This window comes from Ictalurus furcatus, chromosome 7, assembly GCF_023375685.1.
Source record: "Ictalurus furcatus strain D&B chromosome 7, Billie_1.0, whole genome shotgun sequence".
In the NCBI taxonomy this organism is placed as follows: Eukaryota; Metazoa; Chordata; class Actinopteri; order Siluriformes; family Ictaluridae; genus Ictalurus; species Ictalurus furcatus.
Window position 1 is genome coordinate 3997059 of NC_071261.1, and position 25783 is coordinate 4022841.

The window sequence follows — 25783 nt, forward strand, 5'->3', positions numbered from 1 at the left end:
GAAATATGAATGGTTAATGACCACAAACACCATTAACTTAAGTGAATAAAAGGCAATAATCAGCAATATGCGTTCACACAAATGACTTTATCTGAAGGTTTCACTGATGCAACATGACACTGAGTTGTTAGAAAAGATATATGTAGTGACGCCATTGTCTGATGACGTAAAGGAACCGGTTCATTGAAACAAACTGTCCGAAAGAACCGGTTCGTGAAAATGAAGCAGACTTTCCATCAGCAGCCGCATGTAGGGAAGCAGCCCGCTTATAAAGCTGAAGCTCCGCCCATTCGGCATGAACCATTATAAAGAATAAATATCAGGTAAGTATGAACACAACAACCTCACACATAAAGATAAGTATACAACATCATAAACATATAGATATAAACATATAATATGATCATAATGTGAACATACACACATATTAACCACCTTCCTCATGTTCATTTCAATAAAAGTCCCCCTTTTCCCCCAGACACATAAACACTGGTGCAGAAATAGGACAGGAGTTTATCTCCTCCCTCTTGCTGTAGTCTCGGCGGACTGGACCCGGAAGACGGACGCGGACAATCTACAGCACAAACAAAGACAGACTATACAAATATACAGACACGTAAATAAAGATGTTCTGTTTTAAACTTATCTGGTGTGTGTAGTGTGATTATTGGGGATGTGGATCAGCAGGGAGAAGTAATATGTGATAAAAACCTGTGTGTGTGTGTGTGTGTGTGTGTGTGAAATGGAGCTGTAGCGCAGACCCACGTGTGCAGTCTAGACAATGACTAAACTACTGCGTGTGTGGGGAGATGATGTGAAGTTAACTAGATGGGCGGAGTGTGAGTGCTGTCTTGTCTTCTGTCACACAAACTTCTATGGGAGGTCCAGATGACTTGTAATGAGTAATGAAATAAGAAAAAGAGAATATAATATTATTGTGAATGAAGCAGCTTCACACAGATATAAACCAGTCAAGTTCATTTCACCAAATACTGTAATAAATAAAAGGGGTAGATCAGGGGTGCCCAATACGTCCGGTCGATCGCAAAGGAAGTGCTGGTAGTCTTATCTGAAAACTGTACACAACTGCACATTATCTCACGTCAGTCATTTCAGATCTGATTTACATTAAAAAATAACCATGTATATCTAGCAATGAATGTTGTGATTAATTGACGTTACTACACAAAGAGTTTATTTGTTCTTATTTGTTCGTCAGCAGATATGTGATTTTAAATGATTTTAATGATTACACAGTTTAAATGATTAGCAGTTAAGACATGAAACATTATTGTGGTTTGGTTTCTATTCTAGTTGAGCTGTGTGAGAAATGAGGAAATGCTGCCATTCAAATTCTCAGTAATGCCAAAATTAAAACAGTCACACCTGCATGTTCTCACTCTAGTTTCTGTGGCAAACACTAACAGCACTCAGTGAGCTGAGCTAATAATACAAGATAAACATAATGCTAGATGTCACTGCAGCATACATTAAAGACCTAAACATGAATTAGTGATGGGGATTAATAAATATAAAAGATCTAAACACACATTAACTATGGGGATTAATAAATATAAAAGATCTAAACACTTGTTTATGGGATTAGTACATACAGTCCCCTCAGAAACTATTGGAACAGCAAGGCCAATTCATTTGTTTCTGCTGTACACCTGTAGACCTTTGGATTTAATAGCAAAAGATGGATATGAGACAAGAGTTTAGAGTTTTTATTTCTTGGTATTTACATCTTGGTGTTAAACATCATAAAACATAGAACCTTTTGTATCAGACCAAACAATTTTTAGGTGAGCAAAAGTGTAGGAACAGATAAGTTGAAGTAAACTGAAGTAAATAACACTTAATATTTGGTTGCATATCTCTTGCTTGCAATAACTTCATCAAGCCTGCAGCTCACTGACATCACCACATTATTAATTCCTTCTTTTGTGATGCTTTTCCAGACTTTTACCAGAGTACATATCAGACTCTTTTCACTTTTTCCATTTAATTTGTTTTCATTTAAAACTTTTTTAGATTTCAATAGCATTTTATTTCTCAAGCCTATTTATTCAGTACCTGTCATCAGCATTACTCAGTACTTGTTCATCTCCAGAAAAACACCTTCTACTTTCACATGAAGCTTTACAGATTGTTATCTTATCATTTGCTCGAGCTATGTCCCCCTGTAGATCTCGTCTGGTTTCCCACTGCAGCTAAGCAGGGGTGAGTTTGGCCATTACCTTCATGGAGGACTCTCTGGGGAAAACTAAGCTTGCTGCTGTAGCAGCAAAGAAAGCATGCTGTGCTCACTCTGTGGGGTGCTCAGTGTGGGTCCTAATGCACAGTCTATGGTATGAGACATTAAACCAAGGTCCTATGGTCATTAAAATCCCAGAACACTTATTTTTCTGTATAACCCTGGTGTCCTGGTGAAATTCCCCCACTGGCCCCCATCATGGCCCCCTAATAATCTCCATCCCTGAATTGGATACATCACTCTCCTCTCCACCAATAGCTGGTTGTTCTGGGTGTTCTGGGTGTTCTGGGTGTATTGGGTGTTCCGGGTGTATCCAGGTGGATGCTACCCCCCCCCCCCCATACAATACAAAACGCTTTGAGTGCCTAGAAAAGCCTTACATTGATCTAAGGAATTATTGATATTATTATTATTATTATTATTATTATTATTATTATTATTATTATTATTATCCAAATAATATGGATGAAAATACACACAGATTTATTGGAAAAATCTAAATTTTAGAATCCCTTTCACTGATTACATCTAGGTTGTACATTTCAGAACCCCATTTTGTGACTAGCAGAAGCTCTGCCTCCCAGCTTCATAGGAGGTTCTGACATCATGTCCAGTGAACTTTTCTGATCTTTATGGAATGCATCAAACCCAAAACCTGAAGTAAATCTGACAGAATAGAAAAGTTTCTTGATTTAGGAAAGACCTCGTTCTTTTAAAAGAGTTAGCTTGCTTATTCAATCAAACGAGATAAAAAGCTTTACAGAAGGTCCACTGGATGTCTTGTTGAGATCAATCATGAACCTGAGTGAAGTAGCAGAGGAACTGTACATGTTCAGGAGTTGAATAAAGTTATGTTCTGCAAATTGTTGTTATAATTTCTGGGTTCACATGAAAAGAGCACATCAACTTTGACCAGAACGGAAGTCTTTCTCACTTTCTCTCTGTGTGTAAGAACACAGGAAGTGTAGTGTCTTTAACACAGACCACTGATCAGTCAGTCCTTCATCAGTGTGACAGGATGGAGCTCCGTCCACTCCGTGTGATGATCTGTGAGTAAATGTTTTCTTTGTGTCTTCATTAGAGTGAGTGGCGGCTTAAAACAATATGTTCAGATGACGTCTAATGTCCTGTGTGATGAGGTTAATATGTGATTAGAACATTTTCATAGGAGTCTCTGATATGATTGTTGGATCAGTGTACATCCATATCAGTTGTGTGAGTTAGTTCATTTGAGTTGAGCCCTTGTGAGAACTTTTTTTATTGTTTGGTTACTGAGGTTAAGGTAAGGGTTACATTTATATAGAGAATAGTATTAATTAGTTACATTAATAATGATATCAGTGGGAGCGTACAGTACAGTCCCCTCTGAAACTATTGGAACGGCAAGGCCTATTCATTTGTTTCTGCTGTACACCAAAGACATTTGGGTTTGTGATCAAAAGATGGATATGAGACAAGAGTTTAGGATTTCAGCTTTTATTTCCTAGTATCTACCAATTGGGTGGTCTGAAAGAAATGTGCTATGTTCTATGTCGTTTAACACATCTACATATAAATACCAGGAAACAGAAGCTGAAATTCTAACCTCTCTTCTCCTTTTCATCTTTTGATATCAAACCCAAATGTCTTCAGTCTACAGCAATAACAATAACGCGGCCTGCTGTTCCAATGGTGTCAGAGGGGACTAAATATTTTTTATTTTCAGCTTAGTTTATATGGATTGCTGTTAATTGGGTGTGTCCTCACTGCAGCCTGTAGTGTAATGACATTAGATTAGATATACTACGTACTGGATGTTCTAACCTTAACACTAACCCCAACCCTAACCATAGATGGATAACAGTGATGTACTGTGTCTGGCGTTGGCGCATGCGTGTTACAACATGCAGTACCTAGTGGATAAAATCCAATGTGTCATTATGCTACAGACTGCAGTGAAGACCTTTTGGTCCATTTTAGTGAATATGTGTGGAATCTAAAATCTACCATCTTCAGTATATGTGTGTTATTTTGGGTTGTAGAGTGTCTGAGGTGACATGGAGTTTTTTCTGAGCATGAATCAGATTTTGGTTTGTGATATTTTTGGTTGGCTTTTATCATGGATGAACATTTTCTGTTTCTTAGAAGGTATGAAAGGATGAGTACATGATCAGAGTGTTATGTTGTTACTTTTAAATAAATAAATAAAAGATAGTGTTGATAAGTTGTGCGTGAGCGTGTGTGTGGTGAAAACTGCGGCTCCTTCCGAAAAGACATACTGTGACAGGTCTACTGCATTAGATTCAGTACCTATTGCATTAGATTCAGTACCTACTACATTAGATTCAGTATCTACTACATTAGATTCAGTACCTATTGCATTAGATTCAGTATCTACTACATTAGATTCAGTACCTACTAAATTAGATTCAGTACCTATTGCATTAGATTCAGTACCTGTTGCATTAGATTCAGTACCTACTGCTCGGTCGTTGATACAGTACAGTGCTGATCAGTAGTAAGTGGTAAGCATGAATACAAACCAGACATACTACTCGGCACCGATTCTGACAGCTCTTCCGCGCCAGTCCCGTTGCATTATGGCAGAGGTTCTCAACCTTTTGTAACTAAAGCCCCCCCCAAGCCTTCCCTATCATGTGGCATGCCCCCCATCCCCCCCTCCATATAATAGGGGACCAGGTATATTGATGATCTATTTTATATATATATATATATATATATATATATATATATATATATATATATATGTAATCTGTTTTTGATAGATAGATAGATCAATAAATAGATAGATAATTTTTTTGCTTTTGTGTTTTTGTACTTTTTTATTACTTTTCATAACTTTCATGATTTTAAAAAATAACTTTTATGACTTTTATAAAAGTATATAACGGACAGGTATTGAACATGAATGATATGAAATGTTTCTGAACACTATAACTATTTTGAACAGAGAACTAGGCTGTAATAACATGGACTATTTTACATGGAAAACATCTTGCATTACATTCGTCTTACATTCTAAAAACATTCACAGTGGGACGAATAGGGACGAAGGGTGCGTCTCCTTATCCATGACATTGTTAAATCTCCGTCTCTCACCCAGATAGCAAAATTTGTCTGGCCACTTGTGGGCCACATACTTGCTTTAGTTCTAGCCCAGTATACGCCTGGGTCCCCAGGCCAAAACTGGCCCACACACTGCAAACCGACACACACAATTTCCTCCAGCCCAGATCCGGCCCACACACTGCAAACTGACACGCACAATTTCCTCCAGCCCAGATCCGGCCCACACACTGCAAACCGACATACACAATTTCCTCAGGCCCAGATCCGGCCCACACACTGTAAAGTGAATTATATTGTTTTATTTGGCCCGGGTCTGCCCCAGACACTGTAAGACAGATCTGGCTGAGAGTCGGCTTGGTCCCCGGGCCAGAAACTGCTAAATGTACTTCATTTTAGTAGGGAAACTAAAATTCAACCATTGGATGATTTACCTGGATGATCCACGAGTGTGTTTATGTTTTGTGAGAGTTGTTCGCAAGTCCCTTGTTTCTCCTGAGCAGTTAAACTGCCCCCGTTCTTCAGAAAAATCCTCCAGGTCCTGCACATTCTTTGCTTTTCCAGCATCTTCTGTATATTTTAGCCCTTTCCAACACAGGCTATATGATGTTCAGATCTGACTTTTCACACTGAGGGCGACTGAGGGACTCGTACACAACTATTACATAAGGTGCAAAACATTCACTGATGCTCGAGAAGGTGACACGATACATTAAGATTCAGTGGGGTGTAAACTTTTGAACAGGGTGATCAGTTTAAATTGTTTATTTATTTAAAGATCTTATTTTTTCCATTTAGTACTGCCCTTCAGACGCTAAATAAGATACTTGCATGTTTCCCAGAAGACAAAATAACAATTTACACTGATCATCCTAAACTGTGTGTGTTCATTAACCTGTGTGTGTTCATTATCCTGTGTGTGTTCATTAACCTGTGTGTGTTCATTAACCTGTGTGTGTTCATTAACCAGTGTGTGTTCATTAACCTGTGTGTGTTCATTAACCTGTGTGTGTTCATTAGCCTGTGTGTGTTCATTAACCTGTGTGTGTTCATTAACCTGTGTGTGTTCATTAGCCTGTGTGTGTTCATTAACCTGTGTGTGTTCATTAAACTGTGTGTGTTCATTAGCCTGTATGTGCTACTGAGATCGGGTTTTTCCTCATATATGACACATCGTTCTGCAGGCTGTATGTATTACACCACAGCTTTAGTGCACAGGAGCGCCTTTCTCATGTGAGACACAGAGAAGGAAGTGTGTAATCCAGCTTCAGATTAGCAGATGTGGATCAGATTAAACATGAGACAGTAATGAGCAGCATAGTGACCTGAGTGAAAATAGCTTTTTCTAAACACCATTCATTATTGAAACAGGTCGATATATTGCATTTCTTATAGCTGAAGTGAAACTAAATACAGATTTTTTTGCAGTATATGACATTGTTCTCATTTGTCTTCTTAAAGAAAAGAAACAAGTCAGCGTTACATCATATTCTCTGTTCCTCTTCCCTTTTTAGTGCTTATTTCACTTATCCAAGTCGGACAAGCTCAAGGTGATTTATACATATTTTATTGCCCATGTTGTGTACATGTTGGATTTGTATTAAGGTGGAGAAGATTGTTTGTACATTGTCATGCAGAATTTAAGTTGTTTACATTGACAGTGTGTGTTTGCTTTTTGACTTTTCCAGCAGTGTTTAAACCAGTTCTGTCTGTGGAGCCGAATTTACCTCAAATATTCAGAGGAGAGACGGTTACACTCACATGTAGGATTTCAGGAGGAAGTGGACCGTACCACTGGAACAAAGATGGTGTTAATGTTCACAGATCTGCTGAAAATTACTACACTATAAAAGTAGACCAGAGTCACAAATACAGATGTTACGGGTCTATTGATGGATGGTTCACGACAGGTAGTAATGAAGTGACTCTCTCAGTGAGAGGTACATGTCTGATCTTACACTCCTGTAACATGCACTGAGACACATAATCATTACAAAACACACTGATTAAATATCAGATGGTCAGAGAAGGGTGTGTTTGACTGATTTGATGTATTTCTTGTAACTGTACAGAGAGACCAAAAGCCGTTCTGACTCTGCAGCCTGATGGACAGATATTCAGTGGACAGGAAGTCACTTTCACATGTGAAATACGAGGACATGCAGACACTGAGTGGATGTACAACTGGAATAAAGATGGTGTCCAAATATCCTCCTACACTGAGAGCAGTAAATATTCATTCACTCCTGTAGAGTCTCTCAGCGCTAAATACACCTGCAGCGGACGGAGAAGAAGCGACTCTCAGACCTCAGAGACCAGCAACACTGTTACACTCACTGTGTCAGGTGTGTGTGTGTGTGTGTGTGTGTGTGTGTGTGTTAATCTCTTCCTCACACCAATATTTATTAACTTCAGCATCACATCACTACATGCAGTGTGGATTAAAGTCACAAGATTTATTTAAAATGTCACAGATCCGAAAAAAAAACAACGTTTATTTACTTATCCTGTGTCTAGTAATGATTAATGGTGTAGTTGTACATTCACTGCGTCCAACATTCATAATAGTGAACACACATTGATGAAGATGAATTCATTACAACTTCAGTGTGTTTGTTCAGTTATGAAAAATTTATTCAATTAATTCCATGTACAGTATATATAGAGTATAATGATATTATAAGACCATGTTGTCATGTAATAAAGTCGCACAACTGTAACTGTTTAACAAATGCTGAATATAAATGCATTATTAGACACAAATCATCTGTTTAAGATGATAAAACCCTTGTTTATGTTGTAAAGATGAAAACTTTAATATCATCATTTCATATCAACAGAAAAACCCAAACCGACTGTGAGAGTGAATCCTCAGAGCTCCGTCTACACTGGAGACAGAGTTACTCTGAACTGTAATCTGCTGTCTAATGGATGGACTTTTCTCTGGTACAAAGATCAGCGACCTCTAATCCAAGTAGCTGAAGACACCAACACACTCCATGATACAGTCTCTAATGCAGGAGAAACAGTGTATCAGTGTAAAGCACGCAGAGGAAACTACGACTCAGAGCTCAGTGATCCAGTTACAGTTACAGTTAGAGGTACGTCATGCTTTCTACTCTCTCACTGCATGTTTTAAGTTATTTCTTATTATATTTGAGATATTTATAAAGCCTGTCATTCATGAACAGTAGAGCAAAAGTTAAAGTACCGCTGAGTGTGTGTTCATCAGGAAGAGAATCTCTGTTATAAGAGATACAGACTATCAGATATCAGTGTTATGTAGGGATAATAAATCTCATGGTAGTAGAAAGATGGAAATTATAATTACACAGCACTCATGTTAATCAGACTCATAATGGTGTTTATAACTGTAACTGAAACACAGACATTAGTGCTGAAACACTCACTACAGAATATTAAATTATGATCAATATAGAAAGAATGTACAGTGTGTGTCTGATTCCAGAGGCCTTAAAGCTACACTGTAAATAAATCACCTGCTTCGTCTCTATAAGTGCTGACTAATCACTTTGGAAATCATACATAAGCGACCTGGAGCCAGATCACATCAGGATCTCGAGTAATTGTAGGATTTTTTTTCTTTTGCTCCACTCTGCTTCCTTACCAATGACCAAAACATGGAATTATACAGAATAAAATGTGATGTCATGAATCACCTTTCATTTTATTAAACAAATCTGAATAATACTTTACTATAAATACATCTATCACAATACCAAATGATTAGAATCAGGATCTGTTGAAGACGCTGGACTTTTTGTTGCATGTGGTTATAACTTGTCCAAAACCTTTACATGTGTAATGTTACATTCTTTTCCAAAATCTTCTAAACTCTCTACACTCATGAAAATCAATCAATCAAAAGTATACTAATTATTTCAGGAAATATTTTATTATCTTTGTACAGCGCTCCCAAAACCTGTGGTGTCCATAAATCCTGATGTACAGGTGTACAGAGGAGAGACTGTCACTCTCAGATGTGACCTACAGGATGAAGAGGACTCTGACTGGATCTACAGATGGAATAAAGATGGTTCTGGTGTCAGTAGTGAACAGGAGTACAGAATCAGTAGCGCTGAAACATCTCATGCAGGTAAATACACCTGTAGAGGAGGAGAGAGAGGAGGCTCACACTCCTCACACACCAGTGATGCTGTTACACTGACTGTATCAGGTGAGTGTGATCATCTCCTCAGTACTCATTAACCTCAGGTTCACCTCAGCACTCAGTACTGGTGTAGATTAGAGCTGCACAATATGCATACAAAGTGTGATATGCAGTAAAGATGTTGGACTTTGAGATGATGATGTGAAATGCAGTCGATGAAGACTAAAGATGTGATTTTTATTTATTTGCTGACTCAATGTGCTGCAAAATGCTGAACATGAAAATGTCCCAGGTTTATCCAATAATAAATAACATTAATGGCAAAATATCTCTTCTTTTATTATTACTGCATTAAGTGTAAAATGAAATAATAAAATGCATTCTGCTGGTTCAAACATTTTATATTGAAGGATGTTTTAAATAACAGTCAAACATAATGCAGTACATTTTGTCTGTACACTTTTTCTTGACTAAGAGAACAATGTACTCCACATTAAATCTACTCTCACAAAAACTAAATTACTTTCATAAATACCACAAAATATTTTGATAGATATTCATGAATAATTTCACTATGACAGGAGTCTTTACAGTGTATCAGTAATAGTGTGTTTGTCTGTAGTAGTGATTAGTGAGTTAAACACTCTGACAGCAGAACATGAACAGTTAACATCCTGAACTGTGTGTTTCATCTCCAACTGCAGAAAAACCTAAACCTGAACTCACACCAAGTCGTGAAGGAGCTGTACTGAAAGGAAAATCCATGACTCTGTCCTGTACACTGAAGCTGCAGTCTGCTGGATGGAAGTTTTACTGGATCAAACCCACACAGAGCACTGAGACTGAGACTGAAACAGACTACTACAACATCAGCTCCGTTAGAGTCTCTGATGGAGGTCAGTACAGGTGCAGAGCTGGAAGACGAAACCCAGTCTACTACACACACTACAGTGATGCACTCTGGGTAAATGTTATTGGTGAGTAAAAACAGGTTGCAAAAGACTGCATCATCACTAATCACTTAAATATACAGCAGTTGTAGTATTAGAACTGTATATTATTGAAGTGTGTTTGTATTTGGGTTAATAATAAAACAAAAATAAAATAATAAAATTAATAATAAAATTATGTTTCTGCAGAGAATCCTAAAGCTGTGGTGACCATAAAGCCTGATAAACATGTGTTCAGAGGAGAGACTGTGACTCTCAGATGTGAAATACAGGGAGGAGGAGACACTGAGTGGACATACGACTGGTATAAGAAAGATAACACACTCTACCCATACCGCACAACACAGGAGTTCAGCTTCAGCTCAGTTAGAAATGATGACAGTGGTGAATACACCTGCAGAGGGTGGAGAAGCAGTGACTCTCAGAGCTCAGAGATCAGTGATGCTGTTACACTCACTGTATCAGGTGAGTGTGTGAGTTTGTTTTATCTTGTCATTAATTATATATAATGAGATTACCACTCTGTATAATTTTATTTATTTATTTTTACATTTGTTGTCCATCAGATGCAGCAGAGGCAGTAGTGAGTGTGTCTCCACTGCGCTGGCTGACTGAAGGAGACTCAGTGACTCTAAGCTGTGCGGTTAGACACTCCTCTACAGGCTGGACATTCAGCTGGTACACAGAGGTTCCCTCCAGAGACAGTCAGGGTTCCCTCAGGTACAGTACAGCGCTCCTCTCAGACAGCAGCAGAGGATCTGGAGGCTCCTACACTCTCCGTCCTGTTACTGTGAAGCACACAGGAGTTTATATGTGCAGAGCAGAGAGAGGAGAACCAGTCTTTCACACACGGGACAGTAACCTACAGCCACTGTGGATCACTGGTGAGGAAATAAATCAACAATAGAGTTGAGTTGGAGTGTAGCAAATGTACATTTATTAATATTAAGTGTTGTATCTGTGCTAATGTGTTGTGTAATAACTGTTTATTTAAACTCCTTAGTGAGGAATGTGTAAAGCAGCTGAATAAGCACCTGATAGTAGATTTTTATTCGGATATCATTGTCTAATCAGAGCAAGTATTAGTCCTGTGGTAATTTTAATGTTACACATGTTTACTAAACTGTACAGTGAAATTAACATCATAATAAAATCTAAATACATGTTAATTTTCAGAATAAGATCTGAATTATAATGTGTGTGTTTCAGGTGAATCTCCTCCAGTGTCTCTGATCATCAATCCCAGCAGAACTCAACACTTTACTGCTGACTCTCTCTCACTGAGCTGTGAGGACCAGAGTGACTCTACTGGATGGACAGTGAGAGGATACACACACAGTGAGACAGTGTCTGATTGTTCATCAGGTTCAGGATCTACATGTAACATCAGCTTCCTCTCTACATCACACACTGGAGTTTACTGGTGTCAGTCTGAATCTGGAGGACGCAGTAATCCTGTCAACATCACAGTGCACAGTGAGTCTTCAATGTTCTCACCAGTAATAGATGTACAATATACGGGAATAAACATAACACTTTTATAATCTACTGAATTGTTGAAAATAAATTATAATATTGTTATAAAGAAACTGAGTGCAGTGTGTAGGGTGACACAGATTTGATGTTTTTATTCAGTCGATTCTAACAAAAGACCAACAGATAGCGCTGTGTTCAGGGCTGCAGAGATCTGAGACACAGAGGTTTATACACACATCTGCACACAAAGATCAGACTCAGAGAATAAAAAAGAGGGAAAAAGAATACAGAGAGATGAGACTTTTTGGATGTTGTTGGCTCAAATTTAGCCTATTACCCAAAAACACTTAAAATTCAACATAGAAGCCAATACTCACATCTACCTCTGAGCCCAGTTGGAGATAGAAAAAATACACCAGCCATGAGTGAGAAGAAGCAAGGGTCCAGCTTTATTGTTCCATTCCACCACACGAGATCCACACCGATGAGAATTCTCAGAAGTGATCCCCATACCCTGAGCTTAAGCTCCAGTATTTATACTGTACTTACACAGTAAATAACCCATATGTTTCAAGAAGACTATGATCTCACTACCAATAGGGTTAAAAAAGAGCTCATCTACCTTACTCTTATGTTCTAGAAAAGGGCTATTCCACTTACACATAGAATCAAAACCAGGGGTTTCAATTTACACATAAAATCAGAATCCAGGGATTTCTAATAACCCAGAAAGTCAAAACCAGAGAGTTTCAGTTACCCAGAGAACAAAAACCAGAGATTTTCAGTTACCCAGAGAATCAAAACCAGAGAATTTCAGTTACCCAGAGAATCGAAACCAGTGAATTTGAATTACCCGTAAAATAGAAAGTGGACAAGACTAAACAATCTAGAGTGACCTTGGTCTTACTGTTATCTCGCGGGGGGGGGGGGCAGCTTGACTCAGCCACCCTTATAAATGGCTCCTCATGGTTCTTTCTTAAAATTAAGGCCTTCCTTGCGAGACAAGAACCTTCACCATTTGAGTCCTGAGTAAGTTACATTTCTCTGTATTTCTAGTTTATAATTTATTTTCATATTTGCTCTATATTTCTTATTTTATATATATTTATACTACTTGAAAAGCGGTTTACTGTACTTCCAACTTCTTAATATCATTACAGTTCTACTGTCCTGCATATCCTACTATTCTGTTTTTTTATAGAGAGTTTCTCTATTACTATAAGATATTATTAAAGTTATTCATGTGTGTGTATGAGAAAGAGAGAGTGTGTGTGTATGTTGTGTCTACTTGCCCGCCCTTGACTGTACGAGCGTGTGTGTGTGTGTGTGTGTGTGTGTGTATATTAGCACTCCTCAGCTCAGCTCGTATACCTCTTTTTGACTTTTTTGACTACTACTGCTCTTAAAGATCTTTAAAGTGTAATTCCAATTTGTCAATGTCCGCCTAATCCCGCTTCTATGTGTCTAGGTGCCCGTCGTCAGTCCTTCCTCTCCCCTTTGCTGGATGCTAGGTCTCCCTTATGTTTATTTTATGACATTTTTTATCCACAACATTTCCCCCCTCTGAGGCTATAAAGCCTCATACACCACCTTAATTAAGCGGGTATCTGTGGAGGAACTGGTTCTGCCGCACCCCATGGCCGTCCCCCGCTAGCTGTCGGAGGATTACTCTATCGAAGCCATAATCCCTGCGCCCGTCCCCGTACTCAAATGGGTCCCTTACATTAACCACTTCTACGCAACACTGATCGAATAGGAGCTGAGGAGGTTTTGTAGACCTGGTGGGAGACGTGCTAGCGCCTGCACCCCGGGGTCTCATAGTAGATTGGCAGCTGGAGAATGGGCCTACGTCCACTTTGCGCCGGACATGTGTAGATGTACCGAGCCATAACTCTTAACCCTTAACTTACTTCTCCTTTCAACTATATATATATATATATCGAATCTAACTACCTTGATTATACGTTTGTTTGCCTACATCGATTATAAGTGTGATTAACTGAGTTCCCCTAATCATTTATTACTACTACTACTGCCGTACGTATGAGTGGCCACTACAGTAACTAACTACTTGATTGGATCTACACGTCCCTATCTTTCTCAACTAGGCCTGTCAGCCCACAGTTTTGTATTTGTCGGGACCTGCAGAGTCTTGCTTCCCCCCAAGAAACAAACCCCAATCCTGCGCAGTCAGGGGTGGGCGAAAAAACCTCCTATGAGGAAAAATTCCCACCCTGCCAGCACTGTGTGCTCGACAGCACCATTATACTTTTCTCATGCCTGAGTGCGTCATATCACAAACATTTTATAACATTTTATAATAATACAACTTGTATTGTAAATATAACCTTTATCACTAACATAAAGAACAAGGTAGACAGAGTTGAGCAAGACACACACACACACACACAAAGCAGGCAAGAGAGAGAGAGAAGAGGCATAAATACATTAGACTTACATAAATAAAACTATTATCCCCATATAGAAGTTAGACTGCAGAGGGTAAACCTAAAAAAGCCTCTCACAATGTTTTAACAATAAGAATATAAACAGAAATAAGAATAACTCATGAAGACTAGTTTAGTTTCAGGATGTTAAGAATATTACAGTGAAAGCTGCTTTCACATCTGAATGTTACTGATAAAACTGGCATTTAAGCACATTTTCTCTTTCACACATGCAGACTCTGTGAGCGCTGCACTGTGTACACTCTCTCTGATATCTACCACTGATTTACTGTAGCTCTCTGTGTTAAAATCATTACTGTATTTTACACACTTTCTGATTTCAGTGTCTTCTTTCTCTTTCCTACAGATGGTCATGTGATCCTGGACAGTCCTGTCCATCCTGTGACTGAGGGACATCCTCTGACTTTACATTGTTTATCTCGCAACTCAAATACCTCAGCTTCTGGTATTGATGTCTATAAAGATGGTTCAGTCCTGCAGAACAAGACTACAGGAGAGATGACCATCAGTACTGTCTCAAAGTCAGATGAAGGTTTCTACCACTGTAAACACCCAGAGAGAGAAGAGTCACCCAAAAGCTGGGTTTCAGTCAGAGGTGAGAAACCTTGAGAGAATTTCTTTTTATTTGATTCTCTTTTTATTAACAAAGTTCATATGCACAGTGTTTTCAGTCAGCTTTCAAAGTATTTGATTCCCTTTGTAACAATAACATTTAATGCTATTAATGTCTGAATCTGGAGGACGCAGTAAACCTGTCAACATCACAGTGCACCGTGAGTCTTCAATGTTCTCATCAGTAATAGATGTACAATATACAGGAATAAAGATAACACTTTTATAATCTACTGAATTGGTGAAAATAAATTATAATATTGTTATAAAGAAACTGAGTGCAGTGTCTAGGGTGACACAGATTTGATGTTTTTATTCAGTCGATTCTAACAAAAGACGAACAGATAGCGCTGTGTTCAGGGCTGCAGAGATCTGAGACACAGAGGTTTATACACACATCTGCACACAAAGATCAGACTCAGAATAAAAAAGAGGGAAAAAGAATACAGAAAGATGAGACTTTTTGGATGTCAGTATCACCTTTATCACTAGCATAAAAGCAAATATAACTGCCCTAATGTTCAATTAAATGTATGTGGTTAAAGAAACATTAAGTTACAGACAACTTTTCAGGCTCATATCTTCACATGAAACTTAAATGTATGATCTGTAAATGTATGCTTTATATATGATTAATTATAATTTATTATGATGATGATTATATAATTATTTTATTATCTTATGTATTTTTCCCTCCAGTTCTATCAGATGGAAAAGCTCCACTGTCAGTACTGAAGCTCCTCAGCAGTGCAGTAGCGGCCTCTCCGTATGTGCTGGTGACCATCATTCTGGCAGTGAAATGTTACAGAGCTCGAAGTAAGACCTCACAGTGTTCTTCATTAGCCATAAAATTAAACCCTAACATTTAATAAGAGGCTAATTTGAAGTGTTCATGAGTGTTTATTTTACAGCTGACCCTGATGAGGACAACAGACCGTACAGAGTGATAGAAGCTGAAGCGTCTGTCTGAGTCTCAGGTGTTTACATTATTTTTTATCATCTAGCGTTTATATAACAGCAGCTCCCCGTGCAACAGAGAACACTGCATTTAGCCCATGGAGCTGTAACGTGATGAACGAACGACTCTGACCCGAAGACTCGAGAGCTGAAATAATCATTTCTGTTTCCGGGGAACAGACGTGAGAAATGCGACGTGACAAAAGAAAGAACGACTCGGATCGGGAGGTGAGGTGAACTAACAGACTGTATAGCCTGAAGACCTAATGCTAAGCTATTAATTAATCATTTCTGTTTCTCATAATTTGGCCTTGGCTGCAATAGCCTATATTTTATTTTTTATTCCAAATGTGATCAACGTTTGCGTAAGTACTAGATGTGTTGGTGAATTTAACATGTAACATTTTAATTGTATTCTGCTGAAATGAAAGAAATGACTTGAAAAAAGATTTGTTCATTTTGCTGAACGAGATTCAAAGATCCGAGTCAGTAAAATGGTCCGAACTTCCCATCACTACTGCTCACTGCAGAGCCAAATAGATGGAGCTGGACGTCTAGCTCCACCTCTCTTGATCTAGTCTAGTAATCTATGGGTCTAGTCTAGTTTCACCTCTATGGATGTAGTCTAGTTCCACCTCTATGGCTCATTTCGCCACCTACTGGCTGTTAACGTCAATGCAAGCCCTTCATTAGATCAAACTTACCTAAAGGGGAAAAAATGTTGACTGTTAATGCACGAAGGTTAGGTCAAAGTAACCATGAGACTTGCATGGAACTGGAGATGCTGGCATAGCTAATATTGCCTTACCTTTCTTTAACATTTTTCATGATTTCATGATTTTTCTGCACTGTTTCTGTGACAAACTGCATGACTAGACTACCTTCTTTTTTCCCCACTGTATTAAGGCTATGTAAGCTATTTGTGAATTTTCTCAGTCATATGTGATTCATTAATGTAATAAAGTGTGCTCCTAATATGCTGTTTGCTTTTAAACATGGGAACTGAGTTACCCTTGCAGGTATGATAAAAAATAAATAAATAAATAAATAAAATGATCACCTATCTGCTTGTCTTATCTCTTTTGTTGCTTTTAAATGTACACTTAGGGTCTCCACCACATGAAAGAAAAATGAATGCATGTACAACGAGAGTATCATTGTGAATATAATTTAGATGGAAATATGTGAATATAATTTTGGATGGACTCAGTCCACATGTGATTGTCTTCATCAAATGGTAATAAGCAACTTGTCTTGTAGTCTGAACCCAGCCACGTGTCACACTAAAGAACAAAACAAGAGGACACATGTGGTCTGAGACTGGTAGCAAGGCAACCAACTCCATGAACATTTGGTAGTAGACTGGGAGTGTTACTTAATTAACAATTTATTAGTCACATACTCCACTGCCCTCAAGTGTTGCTGAATTTATTTTATTTCTATTCACCTTCATTAACAAAATGTACATCTAACATAAAAATCAGTCTTCACTCTAGGAAAAAAATATATAATAAGATAAAAGATACAAAATAAAATTTTAGTATATTAGGTTTCAAGAACACATTTTTTTCCCACAAAACTTTAATTGGTTAAAAAAAAAAACATTTTACAAAACCTAAAACTACACGTAAAAACAATATTTTCACAGATCTACCCCACTAATTAGCTTGTTAGCGGTGAGGGTTGTGCAGGCAAGACACATGAATATTTCTTATCGTATATTTCCTGCATGAAAAACTCCATGTCCTCTAATCTCTCGAAGGTGAAAAGGAAGGGAGCCCAGATTTTCTCTTCGTCCATTTCACTTTCATAAAAAATAGTGTTGATAAACAGGTCCTGCATTGTGATGGCCAACAAGGCATCATCCTCGTTCATCCTCATGATCCGTGGTAAGTGAACTTTCCCGGCAAAGTGGGGTCTGTTCTCCTCCACCCACTCACAGGCAAGCAGAGTCTGTTTCATCACCGCCGAGTCCTTTGTACAAAAAGATAAGACATTTCAATAAACATGTAATTAGTCAAGTGCTGCACAAACACTTTTATGAAACAAGAAAGGTAATTACATAAACAAACGATAGTCAAACAATACATAAACGTTCCCTGTATATACATGGTTTCTCTGTGTTGGGGTGACCTCCATGACATCTGACACAGATGGGGTGACCTCCATGACATCTAACACAGATGGGGTGACCTCCATGATATTTAAGACAGACGGGGTGACCTCCAAGAGGTCTAACACAGATGGGGTGACCTCTATGATGTTTAGCGCCAGTAAGATTGTTTGTTTGGTGACTGACTGTTGGATTTGACTTTGAAGAAAAAGTGACAAAACAGTAAAAAAATTTCCAGTGTGCATTATTTTTTATTTATTACAAATGACCTGCATACTGGGAATGCACATAATGGACATCTTCATCCAAACTATAGTTATGAGTATCATACCTTGCCAGAGGACATGCCTGTAGTAACTGATGGCACCACCACCTCCTGATTACAGGCATGTCAGACTGATAAATGATGACAATTGAAAATCTTAATCATAAAATGTTAGTTGTGTTTACGGTCCTTTTTGCTGAAAAAAAAAAAAAACCATAAATTGATAAAAACTCACAGCTGTAAAATCAAAGGGCTTTGCAAGGGTCACATACAGGGCGTACTGAAATACAAAATCAAAACTCTGATGTTATATTAACAAATGCAGTGTTTAGCACACACAGAGGCAATGGTATAGCAATTATATGACCACTTACCATCAACATGAATATCCCACAGTCCGTAGCTCCAAGCTGAAGTGGTGTCCCTGTTAATGAAGAGTGGAATAAGACCAGATACTGTACATACAGTCTATAGTGTACTGTGAATGTAGTATATGATGACACTCCACTGCTGATAATAATGGTTTACATGCAAAGAAGTTAAAAGCTGTACCTCACAGTCTCTCAGTAAGGACATAGTCCAATGGCCAGGTGAAATTTGATTTGCCAAGTTTCTATAATAAAACATTAATACTTTAATTATTATACAACAGTATATCTTCTGGAGCAGTCCCATGTAAGCAGAATACAAAGTTGATCATGTTGTATTATAAAATTCTCAGTCTCAATACTGGATTCTGATTGGTTGGAAGGTGGTGCGATTAAAACTACTGCACAGGTAGTTCCAGAGAGCTTCATAGACAGACAGTGACAGTGTCTTCCCAAAATCAATGACATCTTTATATACATGTGCGTGTGTGTGTGTGTGTGTGCGTGTGTGTGTGTGTGTGTGTGTGTGGCAGGACATGTGAATTAATCTATTGGCTTTGCTCGGGGTATGGCTTCGGCAGACCAATAAGGGCACGGATTACGAATCTGAGAGCACGGTTTACACATGGCTGTTTTTTTTCTTTCTTACCTGACACTAGGGGGCTCTGTAGGTTCGTTTTCCCACACAATCACTTTACTATTGATTGGGTGTATGTTGTGGCTTTGTCCTATTGTCTCCATAATATAGTGGCTAGACTTTTCATTTTATTTACTGTTAACAATAATTCTGGTTCTGTTTAGGAGCTGTTTAACTGCCTCTATTCTGACTGAGTGAACATTTCCCACTCTGATCATCACTGGGCTTTAAAGCAGTTGTGGTGTTTTGCTTTTCTCAGCAGTGTGATTTAAAAAGTGAGAAAGAGACAGGAGGTGCTAAAGTGATTTTGTACTGCTGATCCATCATTTTACATTCTCAGGCTAAACAAAGAAAAAAAATAATATTTACACAATGGTGAAAAGAAAAATGAATATCTAATATATATATATATATATATCCATCCATCAATCCATCTTCTACCGCTTACTCGTTTTCAGGGTCGCGGGGAACCTGGAGCCTATCCCAGGGAGCATTGGGCACAAGGATGGGTACACCCTGGACAGGGTGCCAGTCCATCGCAGGGCATATATATATATATATATATATATATATATATATATATATATATATATATATATATATATATATGTATGTATATGTGCATATATATATATATATATATATATATATATATATATATATATATATATACACACACACACACACACACATATAATATATATATATATATATATATATATATATATATATTAAATACTAATTATATAATAATAATTTTATAATTAGACTGGATTGCTTTTTCAAAAAAGTTCTCAATATCACTACTATTGACAACACTACTCTACTCTCACATCTAACTCCACATGAACCAGCAAACTAAACCCCGCATGTAGTGATGGCCAGTTCTTGAAAGAATCGTTCTTTTGAGCTGGTTCTCAAGAAGTAATCAGTCAAGCCGGTTCACTGAATCGAACTTTAATCTGGCTTGATGATGAAGACACAGCTGGAGTAGCATGCTCCGCACCATGTCCAACTCAAAAAGAACCGAATGAACAGGTTCATCTAACTGTCGAAGTTTGCCGAGGATTACTGAGGACCCGCTATGTGCTGTGACGTTAATGGCAGTAGTGGAATGAAACATTTATAAACTGACAGATCTTTGTTTCTGTTATTTTTGATTTATTTAAAAATATGTGCAAACTAAGGTCTTGAGAATTTGAAGTAGGCATTTTACTCTACAACATTCCTATTAAACCTAAATATATTTGTTTTCCAGTTGTGAACTTGTGATTACATTTGTCATTAGACTTAATGGATGCTGTTCAATGATGCTTCACTTTATGCATCGACACCAACATAGTAGCCTATAATGACGATCCAGGGTGTCTGCCACGAGCCTGAGACCCAGTTCGAAATGAACAAGTTGGAGACTATACTAGGTCAAATCAAACCTACAGGCAGAGTTGATTTTTCAATATATTCGACTCAAAAAGTACCGTATGAGCCGGTTCAACTAACTGTTGAAGTTTGCAGAGGATTCAGACGAGTGAGTTGTTGACACTATGCACATGACTTGAACGAGCCTGATGGGAAATGTAAGTTGTTGTTTTTTTTTAAATAACAAACAAAACGTACTGGAAATATGCTTATGACTAGTTACATTAAATACATTCTTATTAAAATATGGAAAAACCTTTCTATCTAAGTTGAAGCTAAATTGTGGAGTTTATAAGACTAGTTTATTCTTTCCTTATACTTTAGACACATAGAACATATCCATGATTGTTTATCAATGTCTGTAATGTGTGCTGTAGGTGTAAAACTTTAATGTAGGAAACTTATCCAAGATGTACGCTACTCAATATTGGTCTGTCGAATCTGATATGAAGGACCAGCGAATGAAACTGTGACCACAAACACCATCAACTTAAGCGAATAAAAGGCAATAATCAGCAATATGCGTTCACACAAATGACTTTATTTGAAGGTTTTGTTGTGGATAAAAATGACATGAAATAAATATGAGGGAGGCCTAGTATGAGTAATATGTAATTTTATTGAAAATTCACAGGACTGGTGGGTGCGTAATCTTGAGGAGAGCGGTAGGGGGAAGAAAATGGGGTGCGTCCTGGGGACATGGGATAGTCAGCAAGGGTGAAATAAGGAGAACACTGAGAGTACGGCGGACTGACAGGTGACAAGAGGGAAGAGTGGTCAGAGCCCAGATCAGAGAAGGTGACATCATCCTCAGACTGAAAGCTGGAGGGAGGGTCAGGCGGAGGGTCTGTCTGTGTAGAGGCGTCAATACACACATTCACAGGGTGGATTCTGTATCTGAGAGGGGGGGGAACCCCGCATTTCCATTTCCAGAGGGGGTGCTGCGAAGAACGTTAAGTAGCACCATGATGTCAGCAGTGAGATGCGCGAGCTGATAGTGAGTGTTCAGATCCAAATCCAGTCCCTCCATTAAAGGAGAGAAGGAAAAATGACGACGGGCACCTAGACACACAGAAGCGGTATTAGGCGGATATTGACCAATTGGATTCACACTTTAAGATCTTTAAGAGTATCACACTATGGTTTATTAGTCACAGAGAAATATAAGAGCTGATGAGTGCAGGCTGAGAAACACACACACTCTCGTACAGTCAAGGGCAGGCGTGCAGACATAACACCCACACACACACACACACACACACTCTCTGTCTCTCTCTCTCTCTCTCTCTCTCTCACACACACACACACACACACACACATAACATTATAACATTATAAGAATAATAAAAAGGAGTATTAAGATATTATAAGGGTAATATAAAGAGTAGTAGGATATGTAGGATATTAGAAGGATAATATAATGATGATATGAAGTAGGGAGTACAGTAAACTATTTGCAAGCAGTATAACCATATATAAAATAGAGATATAGAGCAAATATGAAAGTAAATTATAAACCAGAAATACAGAAAAATGTAAAAGAAACTTACTCATAATTCAGATGGTGAAGATTCTTATCTCGTGAGGAAGGGTCAGGCGTGGTGTAGACGGGGGCCTTAATTTTAAGAGAAACCATGAGGAGCAATTTAGAAGGGTAGCTGAGTCAAGCTGCCCCCGCGAGATAACAGTGAGACCAAGGTCTCTCTAAATTGTTTTCTCTCTCTCCCACTTTCAATCCTAATGGTAGTCAGAAAGTCCTCATTCAAAACATAATGGTAAATTTGATAAGCCTCTTTTTAAACATCATGGTAATGTAGATGAGCTCTTTTTTAACCCTATTGGTATTGATATCATAGTCTTTCTAATCTATATTTGTTATTTACTGTGTAAATACAGTATAAATACTGGAGCTTGAGCTCCAGGTGTAAGATCACTTCTGAGAATTCTCATCAGTGTGGATCTCGTGTGGTGGAACGGAACCAATAAATCTGGACCCTTGCTTCTTCTCACTCACGGCTGGTGTCTTTTTTTTCTATCTCCAACTGGGTTCACAGATGTGAGTATTTGCTTCTATGTTGAATTTTAAGTGTCTTTGGGTAATAGGCTAAATTTGGGCCAGCATTTGGCACCCCAGATGGGACTGGGCTAAGATCTATATGTCTGTAATCTCTCCCATGGGACTTTACTCTCCAAGCAACAGATAGGCCGTGTAGAAAGATGGCATTGCAGACACCTGTTATTTCAAAGCTCTGTCTTAGTGGTCTGTTGTTACGATTGGGAAGCCCCCGGGGTGGGAAGAAAGACTAAAGTTGGTCTCCAAAAGAACCTTGAGTGAGTGAGAAGAGGTAAGAGAAGTGTGAACCGATTGTAATTGTGTAAGGGCTATGAATAAGGTTCATAAGACTGTTTAATGAAATTGTATGTCTTGTGTGAATGAAAGTCCTGTAATACCACTGGTTAAAAATTCCAGGGCTGGATAGGAAGCAGGTGGATATGAGGCCTCAAACCCCAGATACCGGCTACTAGAGGTGGCGGCTGCATTGGTGGGGGACCACTAATACCGCTGGATTGAATCCAGGTCTGGATAGAGAGGGGTATAAATCCTGGGCCCAGGTCCGGGTCACGCAACTTAGGGAACGGACCCAGCGTGCCTGGTGTATGAATGTGTAATAACAAATGTGTGTGCTTATAATACGAGTGTGGTGTGAGAGCGTGCATGCATGTGCGATAAGCTCTGAAACTTAGTTTTGGAGACAGGGAAAAATGTATTCATTAGTGCTCTGAACATGAGCTCCATACATAAGGAGATAAGTGTGTTGGATAAGCTTTGAAAATTAGTTTAGGAGAAAGTTGCATTTAATTTATATGACTGTAAGCTTCATACATACGGAGCTGGTGTGAAGGTGCTTTATACTCTGAGACCACAATTGTGTGCATTGATATGTATGTGCTCTGAGTGTTTGTGAGTCCCTAGGGCAGCTGGACCGAGTACGGACGGAAGGGGATAAACAGGCATAAATCGGTACGAGATAGGTTAAGCAGGCCGGAACAACAGGACAAGGTAGGAGGAAAACATTTGGCTGTGAGGGATAACGTAGGGTTTTAGGGGGGGCATGTACAAAAGACTCTAAGGGCTGAGAGGTGTGAGACACGACCTGCAGTAGAGTTATGGTCGAATGTAAGAAAGGGATGAGCCCGATAGAGAGGGTGATAAGCAAACACTGTACAGATGAGAAAGACATTAGGCATTATTGTAAAAAATGGAGTGAGAAGACTAGTGGTGAGTGGAAATGGCCCGAGGAAGGTACTCTTTATGAACAGCTATGCCAGATAATGAAAGAGAGATTAGCTGTATGGAATGAACAGAAAAAAGGCTTGAGAGTGAGGGAGAAAGGTGTGAAGACAGAGAAGATAGTGGACTGGTTTGTGAATGCAGGGAAGGAGGAGAAGGAGAAGGATAGATGGCAGAGAGAACGAGCAGAGGCAGTGGTACGGAAGAAAGAAGAAAGGGAAGCAAGCCTAGAAAAAAAGATATAAGAGGCCATTCAGAAAGAACGGGCCGAGGCCCCGCCCCCATATAACCCTCAGTACCGCCCTGTGTGAGACCTGTCAGAAGTGCCCCACCTGCCAGGCTCTACATGATGCAAGAACTGGAAGACAGTGAAGATGAATGGAAGGAAACCGAATTGGACATTCAGGGTACATTCAGCGGATACCAAAGAATGAGGCATCGCATGCGGGAGGATGGAGAACCTACCAAAATGGAAGAAGGAGCTGCCGGATACGAGGATAGAACCCCGGTCGAGAGCAAAAGCCCACGGCTGGACCTCCCACATGTAGGCAACAAAGAGAGGGACAGGGAACTGCAGGAGTACATGAAAAACTGGACCCACACTCCGGGGTGGCCAGAGCATGGGGAGATTCCCACCAGCACTAGCACCCAGAGGCCAGGGTCACAGCCGATGGTGCACAAGCAAAGAGACAAGGAGCATAGGACCAGTGAAAATCAAGAAGGTCATAGGAGTGAGAGAGGGCATGAGGGTGAAAACAGAGCACGAGGGGCTCCACACACCAGAGGAGGAGAAAAAGGGGAGCCGAGAGACAATGTGGGGCGGGTGGTCTGTATAGAGGGGGATGTGGTGCTCTCCCCATATGCTATCGAGGAGGATAAGGAATTGGAGGGCAGGATTCGACCGCTGGAGGACGGTATATTGGGAGAATCAAAATCACAGAGGTCGAGAAGAGCACTGAACCAGACAGTAGGAAAACATGTGAAGAGCCTGAGTAAGGACTCAAACGGCCTAATATACCACCAGCAGAAGATGAAGCAAGTGAGTTCAGACATGGATCTGGACGAACAAGGAGGGACTGAGAGCGAGGGGACCGAAACAGAAGACGAAGGAAAAGTTGAACAGGACGTCAGTGAGGAAGAGGACTCAAGGGCCACCCCCCGTTGGAGGCACCACTGAAATATGGGATGCAGTGAGGAGCATGTTTCTGGCTAAGATGGACCCTGGGAAGCTCGAAAATATAAAACTGAAAGACGAAGAAAACGTGATAACCTTCATACAACAGTTTCAAGACAAATGGAGGGATGAAACGGGTGCCAAATGGGATGATTCGGTGGCAAGTGTGGGACTGTTCAAACTGCTGTTGAAGAAGGCTCTCCCTGGGGAAGTGCAGCAGAAGATAGAGGAAGTGGTGGGGCTCAACGCAATGGAATGGGCTTCATTTCTGGCACATGTGACCCATCACGTGGAGCAACACAGAAAGCTGAAAAAAGAAGCTAAAGATGCCACTGAAACCCTAATGAGCCAACTCTGTAAAGCACAGCTCGGCGAACTGACCAGGACTAAACAGGAAGAGAAGGAATGGAGGAAGGAACACATTAAACAAGCGGCATTAATGGTGCCCCATTCACAAACGGCAGCTGACCCTTTGCTGCTGGCCAGTGGATACCAGGCCCACCCACAACCGCAAGTCCCACACATAAATACTATGTTGCACCCCGCCCAGATGAATTACATATATCAAATGAGGGCCCCCATGTACCCGGGGACGCC

At 39.4% G+C, this 25783-nt stretch overlaps 1 protein-coding gene and 1 pseudogene across 1 annotated transcript; both read left to right on the forward strand.

Moving 5' to 3' along the window:
- The first annotated feature begins 219 nt into the window (after window positions 1–219).
- Window positions 220–9593, forward strand: LOC128610646 (B-cell receptor CD22-like; annotated as a pseudogene).
- On the forward strand, window positions 9371–16975 carry LOC128609492 (Fc receptor-like protein 5). The gene is made up of 6 exons (XM_053627972.1): window positions 9371–10432; window positions 10595–10870; window positions 10972–11289; window positions 11615–11881; window positions 14696–14944; window positions 15661–16975. Exons 1-6 carry the CDS (start codon window positions 10219–10221, stop codon window positions 15828–15830), a joined length of 1494 nt encoding a protein of 497 aa, XP_053483947.1. The 5' UTR covers window positions 9371–10218; the 3' UTR covers window positions 15831–16975.
- Window positions 16976–25783: the final 8808 nt, after the last annotated feature.

Bases quoted from the DNA above. Each gene is read 5' to 3' on its own strand.
- LOC128609492 (XM_053627972.1), top strand. From the start codon at position 10,219: ATGACTCTGTCCTGTACACTGAAGCTGCAGTCTGCTGGATGGAAGTTT. The intron at 10,871-10,971 runs GTGAGTGTGTGA...GTTGTCCATCAG, and splicing joins TGTTACACTCACTGTATCAG to ATGCAGCAGAGGCAGTAGTG. The intron at 14,945-15,660 runs GTGAGAAACCTT...TTTTCCCTCCAG, and splicing joins AAGCTGGGTTTCAGTCAGAG to TTCTATCAGATGGAAAAGCT.